At 56.9% G+C, this 14,661-nt stretch overlaps 2 protein-coding genes across 4 annotated transcripts in view; one reads left to right on the top strand and one right to left on the bottom strand.

Annotated features, from left to right (window-relative positions):
• The window catches only part of PMM1 (phosphomannomutase 1), a 25,668-nt gene extending 15,744 nt beyond the window's left edge, over window positions 1-9,924 (top strand). For 2 of the 3 annotated variants that reach the window (XM_073788122.1, XM_033865955.2), the window contains 2 exons: window positions 94-209; window positions 570-1,093. In XM_073788122.1, coding sequence (XP_073644223.1) covers window positions 94-209; window positions 570-692 — 239 coding nt within the window. In that variant the 3' untranslated portion in view covers window positions 693-1,093. Of the gene's footprint in view, window positions 1-93; window positions 210-569; window positions 1,094-9,633 lie in introns of those variants that run through there. The other variant, XM_073788123.1, reaches the window with a different exon arrangement.
• On the bottom strand, window positions 1,375-14,554 carry CSDC2 (cold shock domain containing C2). Its single transcript, XM_033865958.2, has 4 exons — window positions 14,395-14,554; window positions 5,067-5,365; window positions 3,910-4,032; window positions 1,375-3,319 (listed from the first exon to the last, which is right to left on the bottom strand). Exons 2-4 carry the CDS (start codon window positions 5,240-5,242, stop codon window positions 3,157-3,159), a joined length of 462 nt encoding a protein of 153 aa, XP_033721849.1. The 5' UTR covers window positions 5,243-5,365; window positions 14,395-14,554; the 3' UTR covers window positions 1,375-3,156.
• Window positions 14,555-14,661: the final 107 nt, after the last annotated feature.

Genomic DNA, 14,661 nt, shown 5'->3' on the forward strand with positions numbered 1-14,661 from the left:
TGAATAAATGAAGGAAGGAAGGGCCTTGCCCGAGGTCCCCGTGAGCCGCCCCTCTGCCGGCCTCATCTGCCACCCTCACTCCCACCCCCACAGGAGGCATGATCAGTTTTGACGTCTTCCCTGAGGGCTGGGACAAGCGCTACTGCCTGGACAGCCTGGACCAGGACTGCTTCGACACTATCCACTTCTTTGGGAACGAGACCAGCCCCGTAAGTGTGGCTCAGGCTCAGCCCAGGTCCCCCCACCCCAAGTCACCTCCAGATCGGGGCCAGGACATGGGGTGACAGAACAGACCTCCTGGGAAACTCCCAGAGAACAGCCAGTGCTCACCAGCCCCATCACACAGATTGGAAGGCTGGGGCCCAGAGCTGGCTGGACACTTGCCCCATGTCACACAGCAAGTCAGGGCCTCCTGGCGGTTCTAAGGCAGCAGGAGGAGGGGCAGCTGTGTAGGAGCCGGTGTGGGGAGGGGATCCCATGGCAGAGTGGGTGTTGGGCTCCAAACCTGGGAACCTCCTCCAGGCACCACATGCGTACATATGCCTTCACTGCCCTTCCTCTGTGTGCAGGGTGGGAACGACTTTGAGATCTACACAGACCCCCGGACTGTTGGCCACAGTGTGGTGTCCCCGCAGGACACGGTGCAGCGATGCCGTGAGATCTTTTTCCCAGAGACAGCCCACGAGGCGTGACCAGGGCCCACACCTGCCCCTTGGGACTTCCAGAGAGCTCTGCCCGGCCCTAAGAGAGCCCCTGGCCCTGGTGTTCGGGGGCGCCAGGGCCCCTCCTCTGGCCCAGGACACCTGCCTCATGTTACCTGCCTAAGTGGGCCCAGGGTCTGTGTGGACAGCCACCCCCAGCTGGTCAGCTCGTGGTGGGCCTGGCTCCCGTCCTCCAGCCCGATGGCCCCGGCTGCAGCTGCTGCTCGTACTTCTGGACAGAACAGGTTTCTGTCTACGCGGGAAGCGTGTGCGAGTGTCGGTACAAGATAGAGCCCGCACTGCTTCCCTGCCCTAGATGGGGAGCACAGCAGTGGGGAAGGTGCATACTTGTGAGAACTTGATCTCACAGATACTAAACTTCGTGGAACGCGGTGTGGAGTCTGAATGGCTATTTGGCCCCAGTCACAGACGCTGTTACAGCCCTGCCTTTGCAGATGCGAAAACAGGCACAGATGGCAGGGACTTGCCCCAGGTCACACAGGGAATCTGATGCAGTCGAGGAGGGTGGGCCATTGAAGCCCCAAACAAGGGCTGTTTGAGGTGTCCTCCCCCAGCCCCTTCCCCTGGGACCCAGACAGAAAGGCAGCTGTGGGTCAGGCTGAGTCACAGTTGAGGGTTTATTGCCAGTGTGAGGAAGGATGGGGGAGTCCAGGTGGCTGGGGGTCTCAGGAGGTCGGACTGGACGCTGTGGGGCGGCCCCAGGGCTGACGTTACCACAGCCTGCTTCCTGGTTGGTGCCTAAAGCGGGGGCCTACTCCTGGTGTGTGTGTGGGGAGGGCGTCTTGGGGGTTCCCAAGAGTTAACCTTCCGCCAAGGAATCCAGGGAGCCTTGTTCCTCAGGGGAAAGGCCTCAGGCCTTGCTAGAGTAGCCCCAGCTCAGCGTGGGGGCCAGGCTGGGCCATTCTGAGTTTTAGGGGGCTGGCCAGTGCATCTTAGCAGCTCTGGTCTTCCAGCCTCTGTGCTGGGGACAGGGGTGAGATACACATACCTCAGCTGGTGTCTCCCCTGGGGCCTTGGGGCGCCTACAGGGCTGGGGATCCTCCTAGACAGTCACTGACCCCCACATCCTTGGCATCTGTTTCACTCAGACTGGGTTTCATAAGGATCACTCCCTGGCAGGTCCTCCCTTGAACCCCATTTCTTCCCCCATCAGGTGATGTGTTCTCTGGAGGGGAGTGTGGTGGGAAGGTGGGGGGATGGAGGTAGACCCCCTCCTTCCTGACCTCCCAGGCCAGGCCAACCCCCTGCCCAGGAGTGAATGCACGCAAACACATCCTGGCCCAAAAGGAAGAGGGATACCCCACACCTTAAGGGATGGACAAGACAGGCCACACCTCAGCCACTGGCCTGTTGGTGGCCAGTGGGAGCCACTATCCCATGGCTTTGGGAAGAGGGTCCAGCAAGGGGGGCTGCAGGGCTGGTGGTCTCCCAGGCTGAGAGCTGTCCTTGTGGCTGGCTCGCCTGAGGGCATGTGTGTTCCTCCATCGCTGGGTCCTCAGCGGCCATGATGGCTGGGCACGGGCAGAGCATCAGTGGGGTTTCTGAGTCAGGGCAAAGGGGATGGCTGCCTCCAAGCGGGGGGAGCCGTGCTCCCACCCCTCTGCAGACCTTTGCCTCCCCCGGGTGGAGTCAAGGCAGCAAGGCTCAGCAAGGCCCAGGGAAGTGGACACAGCCTCAGTTTGGGGTTGCCAAAGCCACTGCCAGGCTGAGGAGGCGCTGGCTAGCAAAACCGGAGCCCCCAGAACTGCCTTCTGCCCCCAGGCCCCTCTTTCCTGCCTCAAGTGTGCTGAGAGCGAGCAGGAAGGAGGGAAGGCTGGGCCTTGGCCATGGGGGGTGCGAGGGGGTGGCCTTTCTGCCCCGGGTTTCACCCTCTTCCCTGGCAAGAGGCCGGGAGGCTCCCCCAAAGCACTCAGTGGCCTGGCTTCTGAGAGGAGGGGTCCAGGTCACAGTGGGAGACCCCAGCCCGGGGGGAGGGGGCTGTGTGTGAGTAGCACAAGCAGAGTCTGGCCCCCGGGGCCAGGCCTGGAGCAGAGGCAAGGGGAGCAAGCTTGTACGGGGCGGGGGGGCAGGGCCCACTGCTGCCCCGACTCCCAGCCCAGGCCTGACGCAGGCCCTCAGAGGCTCAGTGGACACGCACATGGGTGTTAGGAGGGCAAGAGGGTCCTGTGCGTGTGTGGCAGGGAGGGGAGGAAGGAGAGAGAGTGGAAAGCAGGGAAGGCAGGTCTGGTGGCCTTGCCCTCGCTCCAGCTCACACGACAGTCACGGGGTAGGTGGAGGCACACACTCACGCCCACAAGCACAGACAGACACACGTGCACGCTGAGGCCGCCCGGGGGACTGGCTCAGCCAGTGCCGTGGGGCGTGGAGCTGGCTGCTGCCCATCTACCCTGTGTGGCTCCCCCCACGCCTGGCGGCTGGCACAGGGGCCAGCAGCCTAGGAGCCCACGACCTGGCCGGACCACGTCTCGTGGGGAGTGTGTGGAGCCAGCTGGGTGAGCACCACCTCCACGGCTTGGAACTTCTGGTTCTTGGGCGGGATAGGGCACATCTTGTAGGTCACCTCGTCGCCTTCCACTGGCACGTACTCCCCCTCGATGCTGGTGGGGGGGAGGGGGTGTCAGCCCAGGAGCAGGCCCCCTCCCTGGATGCCCCCTGTGGTCTGGCCTAAGGGCATCCTAGCCCTGGGCCTAGTTAGGCCAGGGAGCCTGAGCCTGAGGCTCCCCCTTCTCGGAGCCTCAGTTCTCTAATCTGTAAAATGGGAATCATAAACAGCCCCTCGCTATGCTACAAACTGAGATGCAAAAGGGCTCAGGGAGGTTCCCAAGGCTTAGGGCTCAGTGACTCCACAGGTCACACCTGGCATTAGGGCTGGGGGCCAGGCCTAGACCACCTCCCACCTCCTAGCTTCCCTCCAGGCTGAAGGACCCAGCCCTCTCCGTCCCCGTGATGCGGGAACAGGATCCCAGGACTCAGGCAGTGGTTCCCAGGGCTTCTGGGGTCTGAGTGCCCCCTCTCCATCTGGCCCCAGCCCTCCTCCACCCATGCCCCTGGAGGCCCTATGAGAGGAGAAATGTGCCAGGAACAGACTTCAGCCAGTGAGGGGAGAGGCCTAGGGAGCATTCTGGAGGCACTGCTAGGATACTGCAGCAGGGGCCCGGCCAACAACGGGGAAGGGGGAGAGACTCACTCAGACACATGCACGAAGATGTCCTCTGACCCGTTCTCCGGGGTGATGAAGCCGTGGCCCTGTGAGCGTGAGAACTGCTTACAGACACCCTTGAACACGGGGCCAGCCGAGGCACGGGCTGTCCTGAAGATAGGGTAGGGGTATTGGAACTGTGGGCTGGGGACCCCCTCCCTGGACCCCCACAGCTCTCCCGGGGCCCGTCTGCAGGGCCTGCCTCAGCGCTAGCGCTGTGGAGAACCCTCCCCAGGGCAGAAACCACCCATAGAGATTAGTTCAGTCCTCTCATCATCCCATTGGACAATAAGGAGACTGAGGCCCAGAGAGGGAAACTGGCTCTCCGAGGGTGCACAGCAAGTGGGTCTCCTGACTCCCAGCCAGTGCCCCTCTCCCTGTACAAGACCCTCCCCTCCTGAGGTTACATGGATTCCTGTTGTAAGATTTCGAAGTGAAGAATGTACAACCTAGGCTTGAATAACTCCCAGAACGAGGAGCTCACTATCTCCTGAAGCAGCAGTATCCATCCTGTTCACTTATTTGTCATTCATCCATTCATTCATCATTTATTAAGCATCTGCTCTGTGCCTGGTCTTGGGTTGGACATGGGACAATCAGCGCTTGCCATCAAAAACCCCTCCTTTGACCAAAGCAAGTCAGCGTCCCTGTGGCTCCCACAAAACCCTTCCCCAATTTGACTCCACCCCGTGACCCACCCCAAAGACCCAGGGCTGGTCTCTGTCCAGCCTGCCCGCCTCTCTCCAAAGGTCCACCCCATGCCTCTGCATTTGCCCAGGCTGTTTCATCCACTGGGAGCACCCAGCTTCCTTCTTCACCTGATAAATCTTCCAAACCCAGCTAGGACATCTTCCCTGATGCCCAACCCGGCCAGGTGTAGTGAATGGTGGACAAATTCCCTCTGGATTGTAAGCACCTTGCAGGCTGAGACTTTGCCTTATTCATCACTGGATCCCCTGGTCGGGAGCTCAGTACAGCTTTGTGGAATGAATGAACGCTAGCAGTTACTGGAAGGTCCTTACACAGCTCCCCTGTCCTCGGATGAGGACAACAGGGGATGGAGGAGGCTGGGAGCTGGGCAGCCCCGACCGGAGCCCTGTCCTGGAGAAGGACCACCAGAGCCTGGGTGAGGGGCAGGTACTCACGCTGAATACGTCCTGGTCCGTTTGGTGGGCAGGGGACTGGGCAGGTCCCGAGATGAGACACAGCCTCGTTCCCAGACCCTGCTGCCCTCCCGGTGGAATGGGAAGGTGGGCCAGACAGGGGACTTGGGGGAGTGGAGCGGGGGCACGACCGGGGGTGGCGTGGGCTCCGAAGTCATGGTGGAGCCAGTGGGAGAGCCTGGTGGGCTCCCAGGCGCAGGGGCCGGTGAAGGGCTTGGGCGTCCTTGTGGGCAGGGCCCGGCCTGGCCCTGCTCGGCGGACTCACCAGCCACAGGCTCCGTCTGGAAGGGGGAGAGAGAGGTAGAGGTGAGTGTGGTCCAGGGTGGGCAGCTTCTGGACACAAGTCTGGAGGGCTGGGCCTGCCTGCTACTCCTGACAGAGTGAGTTCAGGCCACTCACAGCCCCTGCCTGACTCAGTGTCCTCCCCAGAAAGACAAAATGGTCATACAACCTTGCTGTGGGCTGAACTGTGTTCCCCTAAAATTCACATGTTGAAATCCTAACCCCTCCGATGTGATAGTATTTGGAGATGGGGCATTTGGGAGGTAACTAGGTTTAGATGAGGTCAGGAGGGTGGGGCCCCCATGATGGGATTAGTGTCCTTAGAAGGACAGACACCCCCCCAGCCAGAGCTTGCCTCCTTTCTCCCTGCCTTATAAGGACACAGCCAGAAGGGGGCGGTCTACAAGTTAGGACAAGAGCTCTCCCCAGACAGAGCCAGACCATGCTAGCACACTGATCTCGGGCTTCTAGTCTCCAGAGCTGTAAGAAGTAAATGTCTTGTTTAAGCCCCCAGTCTGGGGTATTTTGTTAATGGTGATCCAAGCTGACTGAGACTAACCAAAAGTCCTTCCAGCTTGAAGTTCAATTCTTTAACTTGGGGCCCTAAGAGGTGGGATGGGTAAAGTGACCAATGATCCGGGACACAGTGTGGCACAACTACTAGCAGTTTCAAATCCACAGACCTGGGTCTGAATCTCAGCTTTGTCACCTGTAACTTGGTGACCTCAAGCAAGCCACCCAACAGTTCCAACATGGCAGGTGGGAATGTGGGTGAATGTGGACCCAAAAGGTCTGGGTTTGAATCCTGGCTCCTCTACCTACCAGCTGTGCAGCCTTGGTCAACACTCATAACCTTTGACTTGGTTTCCTGCTCTGTAAAATGGGGATAATGTTGGTTCTTATTTCACAGAGAGGTTGCTGTGAGGATTAAATGACTTTCTGCATGCTTAGAACAGGGCCGGGGCATGGTGAGCTCTTAGGAATGTTGGAGATTCTTCCTTAGCCCCAGGTTCCCCGTCTTTAAAATGAGGTTGAGAATGCTTACCACGCAAGGCTGCTGAGGTTTTTGGGTTTTGGTCACACCACACAGCTTGTGGGATCTTAGTTCCCAGACCAGGGATTGAACCCAGGTCCACGGCAGTGAAAACCCGTGTCCTAATCACTGGACTACCAGGGAATTCCCCTGGTTGCTGAGGATTCAATGATTTAGTGTGTGTGACGGCATCTGGCATCTTGTAGGTACCCAATAAATTGCTACTATCAGTGCTAATCAATAGAAATTCCCCTGTCAACAGCTCAGTGCCTGGATGACCTTAAAAAAATTCATCCTATATTTTTCTCTGCAGAGGAAGAGAATGTAGTTCCCCCACCCATGCACTCACCCCCCCTCCCCCTCCCCAGGGGCTGGAAAGTCTTGGGCTCAAAGAGACGCTAGCTGTTGACTGAGCCTGGGGCGGGCAGCCTGCCACAGTGGGGCCAGGCAGGACACCACCTGGACCAGGAGAGCTCCAGCTCCGCTGCGTGTTAGCCGTGGACTTGGGTAGCACTTCCACTGGCCTCAGCTTCCTCATCTGTATAATGGAGATGATAAGCCCCGCCTCACTCCCTCACAGGCTATGGTGAGGCTTGGCTAAGGTGGGGGATACAAAGAAGTGCCCATTGTCCATGGTCATATAAGAGTGAGGGTGACGAGTTCCCCACCTCCTCACCCCCATTCCTTCACTCCCCCCCACTTCACCCAAAGGCCTTGGGGCCAGAGGTGAATCCCTGAACTAAGTCTCTTTCTGGCCTCCATCTCCACCCTGCCCTGCCCCCCAGGGAAGAGCTTAGGACTCCTTAGGACTCCAGAGCCCTGCATGGACTAGAAGAGCCAAGGAGTCACCCCATTCAACCCCCGTCATTGGAGCAGGTCTCCTGGCCACTGTTCAAGATCACATAGCAAGTGGGACTTTTCTGGGTCAAGGTGATGAGCTGACTGTGCCATCCCTGGGGGTGGAGATGCAGCCTCCCTCCTCCCCAGCAGGCGCCCAACACATCCCTTCCAGCCAAAAGAACTGCCAGGGGTGGGGTGAGAATTGCCCCTCACAGCCCCTCACGCTGACGTGCAGTTTTTCTCTCTGAGCCCACTTGAGGAGGCAGGGATGGGCCAGGTTTAGCATTTTTATCCCTATTTTATTTATTTATTTATATATTTATTGGCTGCGCCGCCCCGCGGCTTGTGGGATCTTAGTTCCCCAACCAGGGATTGAACCCGGGCCCTCGGCACTGAAAGCGTGGAGTCCTAACCACTGGACTGCCAGGGAATTCCCATGTCCCCATTTTAGAGAGAAGAAAACTGAAGCAGTCACAGAAAAACTTGCACATGAATGTCCATGGCAGCGTTACTCATAACAGCCCCAAAGTGGAAACCACCCAAGGGTCCAACAACAGATAAATGGATAAACAAGATGTGGTTAACCATAAAGTAGAGTATTATTCAGCCATAAGAAGAAATGAAGTACCGATACATGTTACATTACAGCTGAACCTTGAAACCGTGAACCTTGAAATCATGATGCTATGTGGGAGAAGCCAGTCACAAAAGACCATGGATTACATGATTCCATGCATGTGAAACGTCCAGAATAAGCAGACCCATAGAGACAGGAAGTAGATTAGTGGTTCCAGGCTTTGGGGAGGGGGAAGGAGAATGAGTAGTGACTGCTAATGGGTACAGGGTTTCTTTTGGGGGTGATGAAAATGTCCTAAAATTGACTGCAGTGATGTTGCACAACTCTGTAAATATACTAAAAGCCATTGACTTGTCCGTCTTAAGCGGATGAATTATATGGTGTGGGAATGATATCTAATAAAGCTGTTACCAAAAAGGAAGACAGGCAACAAAGCTACCCAAGATGACACAGCCAGGAAAGCAGGAGATGATGGGCCCTGCATCACAGCCCTGGATGCCTGCTTCCCTAACTGGGTGAGGGTGGCCGGGGGCAGGGAGAGGAGCTCGGCCTCCCTTTCTGCAGGAAGCAGGGCAGCGCAGCCTGCCCACTGCACAGTTTTCCCAGGCCTGGTATTGTGCTTGGCGGTGACAGCCTGTGCTGGGAGGTCATGGCGGGTGGAGGGGAGGGAAGGAGGTGGGGGAGGGGCAGAGGCAGCCCACAGTGGTTACCAGGGAGATGCAGCTGAGCTGGGCCCTGCTCTGGCCAGCCAGGCCTCCAGACCCAAGACTGAGTGAGCGTGCCTCCCAGGTCTCATGCAAAGCGGGCAGTGGGGAAGGGGAAAGAGGCACCGATTTTCCAGGGTTAGGGTTGAGGGCAGCCCCCCTCCTTCCCTTCCCCCAAATGGGCCAGGCAGCAGAGGGGGAGGAGAAGGGGATGGAGTAACAGCAGCAATTGACATTCATCCCCTGTAGCTCCCAGTCCACAGCCCCACCTACCCAGAGGGGCTCCCAGGGAGAAGGTGGGGAGTTGACCTTCGGGCAGGAGCTGGGGCTGGAGGGGCAGACGAATTAGGCCCCACAAGTGCCAAGAGCGCTGCTCTGAGATCTCCCCTCTCTCCTTCCTCTTATGGAAAATGGGGATTACAAGAATCCGTCCTCCGAGAGCTTCAGTGAGAATGACATGGGATGGAATGGGGGAAGCACTGGGTAGGTGCTGGGTGAGAGGGTGCTCCTTCCGGACAAGGTGGCTAAGTTGGGCGTGGAGGGGAGAGGGAGTGGGCAGAAGGAGAGACCCGCCAGCCAAAGCCGCCCCTTATGCTCATCTTCCCTGTTTCCCCAAGGACTCACCCACACACTAGGTCCCTGCGCTGCCCCTCATAGCTTCTCCTTTCATTTAGTTCCTGCAATAGTCCTTTAAGGCTGGTGCTATTATGACCCCATTTTGCAGATGAGGAAACTGAGGCTCAGAGAGGCTGTCACTCACTCAATGCCACACAGCAATTAATGTCTGAGCCAGGACTTGAACCAGGGGAATCCGACTCTGGAGCCTTGGAGTGGGAAGTCAGGAGTCCTGGGTTCAGCCCCTGCATTGCTACTGACTTGCTGTGTGATCTTGGACAGAGTCTTTCCCTCTCTGGTTCCTGCCAGAGCCCTGGACTTGAAGAAACTCTACAGCGCAGGGCAGCCTGGGAGACCAGGGAGAGCGGAACAAGGGGGTGCTGAGCAAGCCTCCAGTTCAGACCCTTTCTCCAGAATATTGCCACAGAAGGGGGCAAGTGAAGACAGGGCTTTTATTGTCTGAATGCTATACACAGTCTTTACAAAAAGTCTTTACAGGACTTCCCTGGTGGCGCAGTGATTAAGAATCAGCCTGCCGACGCAGGGGACACAGGTTTGAGCCCTGGTCTGGGAAGATCCCACATGCCGCGGAGCAACTAAGCCTGTGGACTACAACTACTGAGCCTGCGCTCTAGAGCCTGCAAGCCACAACTACTGAGACTGCGTGCTGCAACTACTGAAGCCCATGCGCCTAGAGCCTGTGCTCTGCAACAAGAGAAGCCACCGCAATGAGAAGCCCGCGCACAGCAACGAAGACTCAACAGATCCAAAAATAAATAATAAAATATTTTTTCTTTAAAAAGTCTTTACAGAAATTATTTTCCATTTTTAAATTTCCCAGTTGCCCTCAAAGGTTGAAATCACAATTGTTTCCATTTTACAAATGAGGAAGCTGAAGCTCAGAGAGGATAAGTGACTTGCCCAAAGTCACACAGCAGGTAAGTGACAGAGGCCAGATTTGTCTGAAAGCAAATGGTGCTTTTCCTGCGAGGATAAATTCTGTTCCTGGTTCAGCCAAGACAAGGCTGAAGTTTTCCCAAAAGAACTTTCCCTGAGAAAGGGGAAATAAACTCCGAGAGCAGAGAAATAGATGTGTCTGTAGAACATGTGCTTCAACTCAAACAGAGCTAAGCCCTAGCTCCTGAGGAATTCGGTGTGCCCATCTGGGGGCATCTCTGGCCTGGAATAATGCCCTTCAGAACTAGCAGTTGGAGGGCAAGAGGACAGCTCAGGACCCAGAGGGCCCAGGACTGAATCCTGGCTCTGCAGTGTCCTAGCTGAGTGACCCTCCCTCTTTGAGCCTCAGTTTCCCCATCTGTCCAATAGGGCAAATCGTAGCACCCTGTCCAGGTTATGAGAGGAGCTGGGAGCTGTGTCAATGGTCCACCTGTGAGTGTTTTGGTTCTGACCCTGCCAGCCAAGATCCTCTTCATTTCCCTGCAAGAAGATCAAACCCCAGCAATTCCACAGACAAAAGGGCCAGGGGAGCTGAAAACAAAACATCAGGGCTGTTCGGAGATAACCCTAGGCAAGGTCGTGATACAGCTTCACAGGGCTGTGAATGGTGACTCAGCCCTGACAGCAGGTGGCCATCAACCTGGTGTTGGGGCTCCTCCAATTATCAACTCCCCAAAAAAGAACTGGGCAGGAGATGGCCCTCAGAGTCCTCTGTTGACCAAGCGAATCCCTCTCCTGGGCAGATCAGGGAAAGCAAGGTGGCTCAACCACCCAGGGCTGTGTGACCTGGGGCAAGCACCTGCCCTTCTCTGGGCCTCAATTTTCTCCTCAGCTATATGAATCATCATTGGTCCAGATGACTCATGAGGGTCACTCCAACTCTCCTCTGAGGTTGTCAGAAACACACACGTCACTGAATATGATTGCCAGGCTCTGGGACAACAAACAGGAGAGGAGACGGCCCTGCCCTTAGAGGGCCCCATTCCACTGGGGGTAGCAGATAGACAAGTAAAACACAGGGTGGTTAGTCCTGATACGACTAGATCACAGCCACCGGGACTTCCCTGGTGGCACAGTGGTTAAGAATCCGCCTGCCAATGCAGGGGACATGGATTTGATCCCTGGTCTGGGAAGATCCCACATGCCGTGGAGCAACTGAGCCCGTGCTCCACAACTACTGAGCCTATGCTCCGGAGCCCATGAGCCACAGCTACTGAGCCCGCGTGCCACAACTACTGAAGCCCATGCTCCTAGAGCCCGTGCTCAGCAACAAGAGAAGCCACCGCAATGAGAAGCCCGTGCACCGCAATGAAGAGTAGACCCTGCTCGCCGCAACTAGAGAAAGCCCGCGCGCAGCAACAAAGACCCAACGCAGCCAAAAATAAATAAATAATTTATAAATTTATTTTATAAAAAAACAAAACAAAACAAAATTCAAGTAGTGAGTTTAAAAAAGAAAAAGATCACAGCCACCATCGATTGATTATTAACCGTGTACCAAGTGGTATGCCAAACCCTTTGCCCTGTTTCCTCATTTACTCCTCACAACACACCTACATGATAATTACTGTTATTAACCCTGTTCTTCAGAGGAGTAAACTGAGGCCCAGAGAGGTGAAGAGTTTTGCTGGGGTCACACAGCCTTCCACACCCTGGAGACGTTTTGGGGGGCGGTGCAGAAAGGCCTCCAGTGGGAGGCGCAGCAGGTCCCTGAAAGCGCCTGCCTCCCCTGGAGAGGGAAGAGAACAGTGCCTGGGGTTCTATTTCTGGCTTTGTGCTGACTCAGACTGTGACCTTGGGTGAGTCACTTGTCAACTACAGCAAGCTTAAAAGCAACTCCCTCAATAAAAACATCCCAGCCCGAGCCCCCATTGTGGAGGAACAGAGAGGGGGAGGAATGGGTATGGTGGCTTGGAAAGGGGAAGGGCAGGGAACACAGGGTGATGGTGGAAGGGCTTTCTGAACTTTGAGGTCTTGCCTGTGATGGGCCAGAGGAGGTGAGGAAACAGCCTCAGAACCACCAGAGAGAAGCTGGCACTTCCCCGGCCCCTCCCCCTCTCCCAGCCTCCCAGACACTCCTTAAAATACATCAGTGCCAAAGCTGCTCTAGCAGCTGGAGGTGACCTAATTAAACCTGGTTCTTTCCCTCTCCCACATCGTGTTTGTGTGTTTGTGTGTGTGTGTGTGTGTGTGTGTATATTGCAGGGAGGTGGGGGTGCGCTGCCCCGGCCAATACTTGAGCTTAATTGAGACCCTTTAACTCTCCTCCTTGTTATGTCCCCAAGCTGCCCTGGGGGGCTGCTATGATTAAGCCCTTTGGGCTTCCTTGGTATTACTGGGGGTAGGGATGCCAGGATGGACACCACGAGATCCATGCTCACATCCCAGCTCTGCTGGGCTGTGTGACCCTGGGCAAGTTGCTTTCCCATCCTGAGTCCCCCTAGAAAGAGGTACGGCCTGGTCAAAGTCTCATTTAGACTGGCCGAGCTTGCATTCAAATCAATATAACCCCAAAGCCCATGAGCTTTCCAGCGTGCCATGCCACTCCTCCTGGTGACCATCATGCCACTGGCTTTGGGGCAGGGGAAGAGCTCCCCGCTCCCATTGCTTTTTGCCTCCCATCTTAATGCTCTGCATGGACAAAGGTCTGAATTGCCCCAAGACCTCTTCCCACCAGGCTCTGGGTCCTGGTTTTGCTGGTTGTTACCAATGGATGTGACCAGCTCAGCTAAGCCCTGAGCTCCCTCTGCTGGTGCCACTCTCAGGGACTTGCCTCTAGACCAGCCTGCAGGTGTCCCCTCCCCACCAGCCAGCTGTGTGGGACCCCCCAGTCCCCCCTAGGGAGGCCCCCTCCAAGGCCAGTGGACTTCTGTGAACATTGCCCATCCGTCTCTCTCCAGGCCTGGGAGAAACCTCTGTGGCCAAGATTGTCCCCTGACCTCTCCCAGGCCCCTGTGAGCTGGTTCCTGCTTACACCTGTCTTTGTTTTTGTTTTTGTTTTTGGAGGAGGGTCAGACAGATCCAGAGGGGTGGGGCAGATATGGGGAAATAGATGTTTTTGGAAAGGACTTAAAAGAAATGGTGGGGGGAGGTGGGGTAGGAGGCTGGGAGGAGGAAATATCCAGAATTTGGAGGACCCAGAGGCCTCTGGGATGGAGTCAGTTTTGGGGAACTGGCTCCCCATCCCCCAGGGGGCTGGAGACAGTCCCTTCCGAGGGAGACGTCTCCACAGGAGCATACCCAGGCGGGCATGATGCCAGGCTCTCAGAGAGGTTGCCCACCCTCCACCCGGGCGCACTTCCTCTTCCCCTCCCCCAGCCCCAGCGGATGCAGCAGTTCACACTCTGTATTTATTATTGTTCTCGCTCCGCGTCTCCCTCCCCTCTGCCTGGGAAGAGTCTGCAGGCTGGCAGATTGGCAGGAACCTGCTGTCTCCCTTCTGGGTGCCAGCATCACCCCTTATCTCCGCCCGGACTCCTTGTGCCAGGGTCAAGCCACTGAGGAACTCGGCACTAAGCAAGGCTGCCCGAGTCCCTGAATCCCACGGCAGGGGACCCAGCAGCCCCTGGCTTATCACCCCTGCCCTCCAGGGGCTGCGTCCTGGCAAGGGTGGAGGTTACAGCCAGACCAGTGGGCAAGGGAGAGGAGTGGCCTTGGGAGAGGCAAGAGCTCCTGGTGGGGTTGGCTCTGAGGCAAAGGGGAATATAAGAACATGGAGCCACCTCCCCAAGCCAATTAACACCATTATCCCCCATCACATCAGGGAAGAAATAGTCAGGATGAGACAGCTGCTCCAGGTCCAACTGTCTGCCTGCCCCAGATGGTCCCTGCCGACCCCCAACCCAGATTCCAAGGGGAAAGACCTATTTTGCTCCCTGCTGCACTCTCTTTTCAGTGTCTGGTAGGAGACACAGTGATTTCTCCAGTCATTTCTCTCCCCCTGGTTCCCAGACAGGAGGCTGCGGCTTGGCAGGTGTCTGATGCTCTCTGCTTCTTGAGCCAGACACAAGTCCCAGACACACACACACACACACACACACACACACACACACCCTCTCACAGGGAGCCACACAGCCTCAGCTTCCCCTGGGGGCCAGGGAGAGGGAGCGCAGGCGGCGGGGTGGCCCGGTGGGCTCATGTGCTCAGCCGCCTGCCCCTCTTCTGTAAACTGAACGGGGCTGAACCAGCCCCAGGGGAGGTGCCCACCTTCCCAGTGTCCCCAAATCACGCCTCCCTCCTTCGCCCCTGCCAGAGCCAGTTTCCAGTGTGCCCTCTGTGTGCCCGCACGGTCTGGCCCCTTACCTCTCCCTGGCAGCTGAGGTCCTGGCACTGCCTCCTGCAGCTGGCTTCAGACTCGGCCTCTCGCGCGCGCTTGGAGCTGATGAGCAGGGGATGGTCTGAAAGATGAGCTGTGTGTATGACTCTGTGTGGGTGTGTGTGTGTGCGTGTGTGTGTGTGTGTGTGTGAGCATGCGGCACCTCAGGCCCCTCACTCACTCACACACGCCTTCCTCCTGACGTCAGGAAGAGCTGGAGGGCGGGGCTGGGATGGAAATTTGTACTCCCTGCT

This window comes from Tursiops truncatus, chromosome 11 (assembly GCF_011762595.2).
Source record: "Tursiops truncatus isolate mTurTru1 chromosome 11, mTurTru1.mat.Y, whole genome shotgun sequence".
NCBI classification, from domain to species: domain Eukaryota; kingdom Metazoa; phylum Chordata; class Mammalia; order Artiodactyla; family Delphinidae; genus Tursiops; species Tursiops truncatus.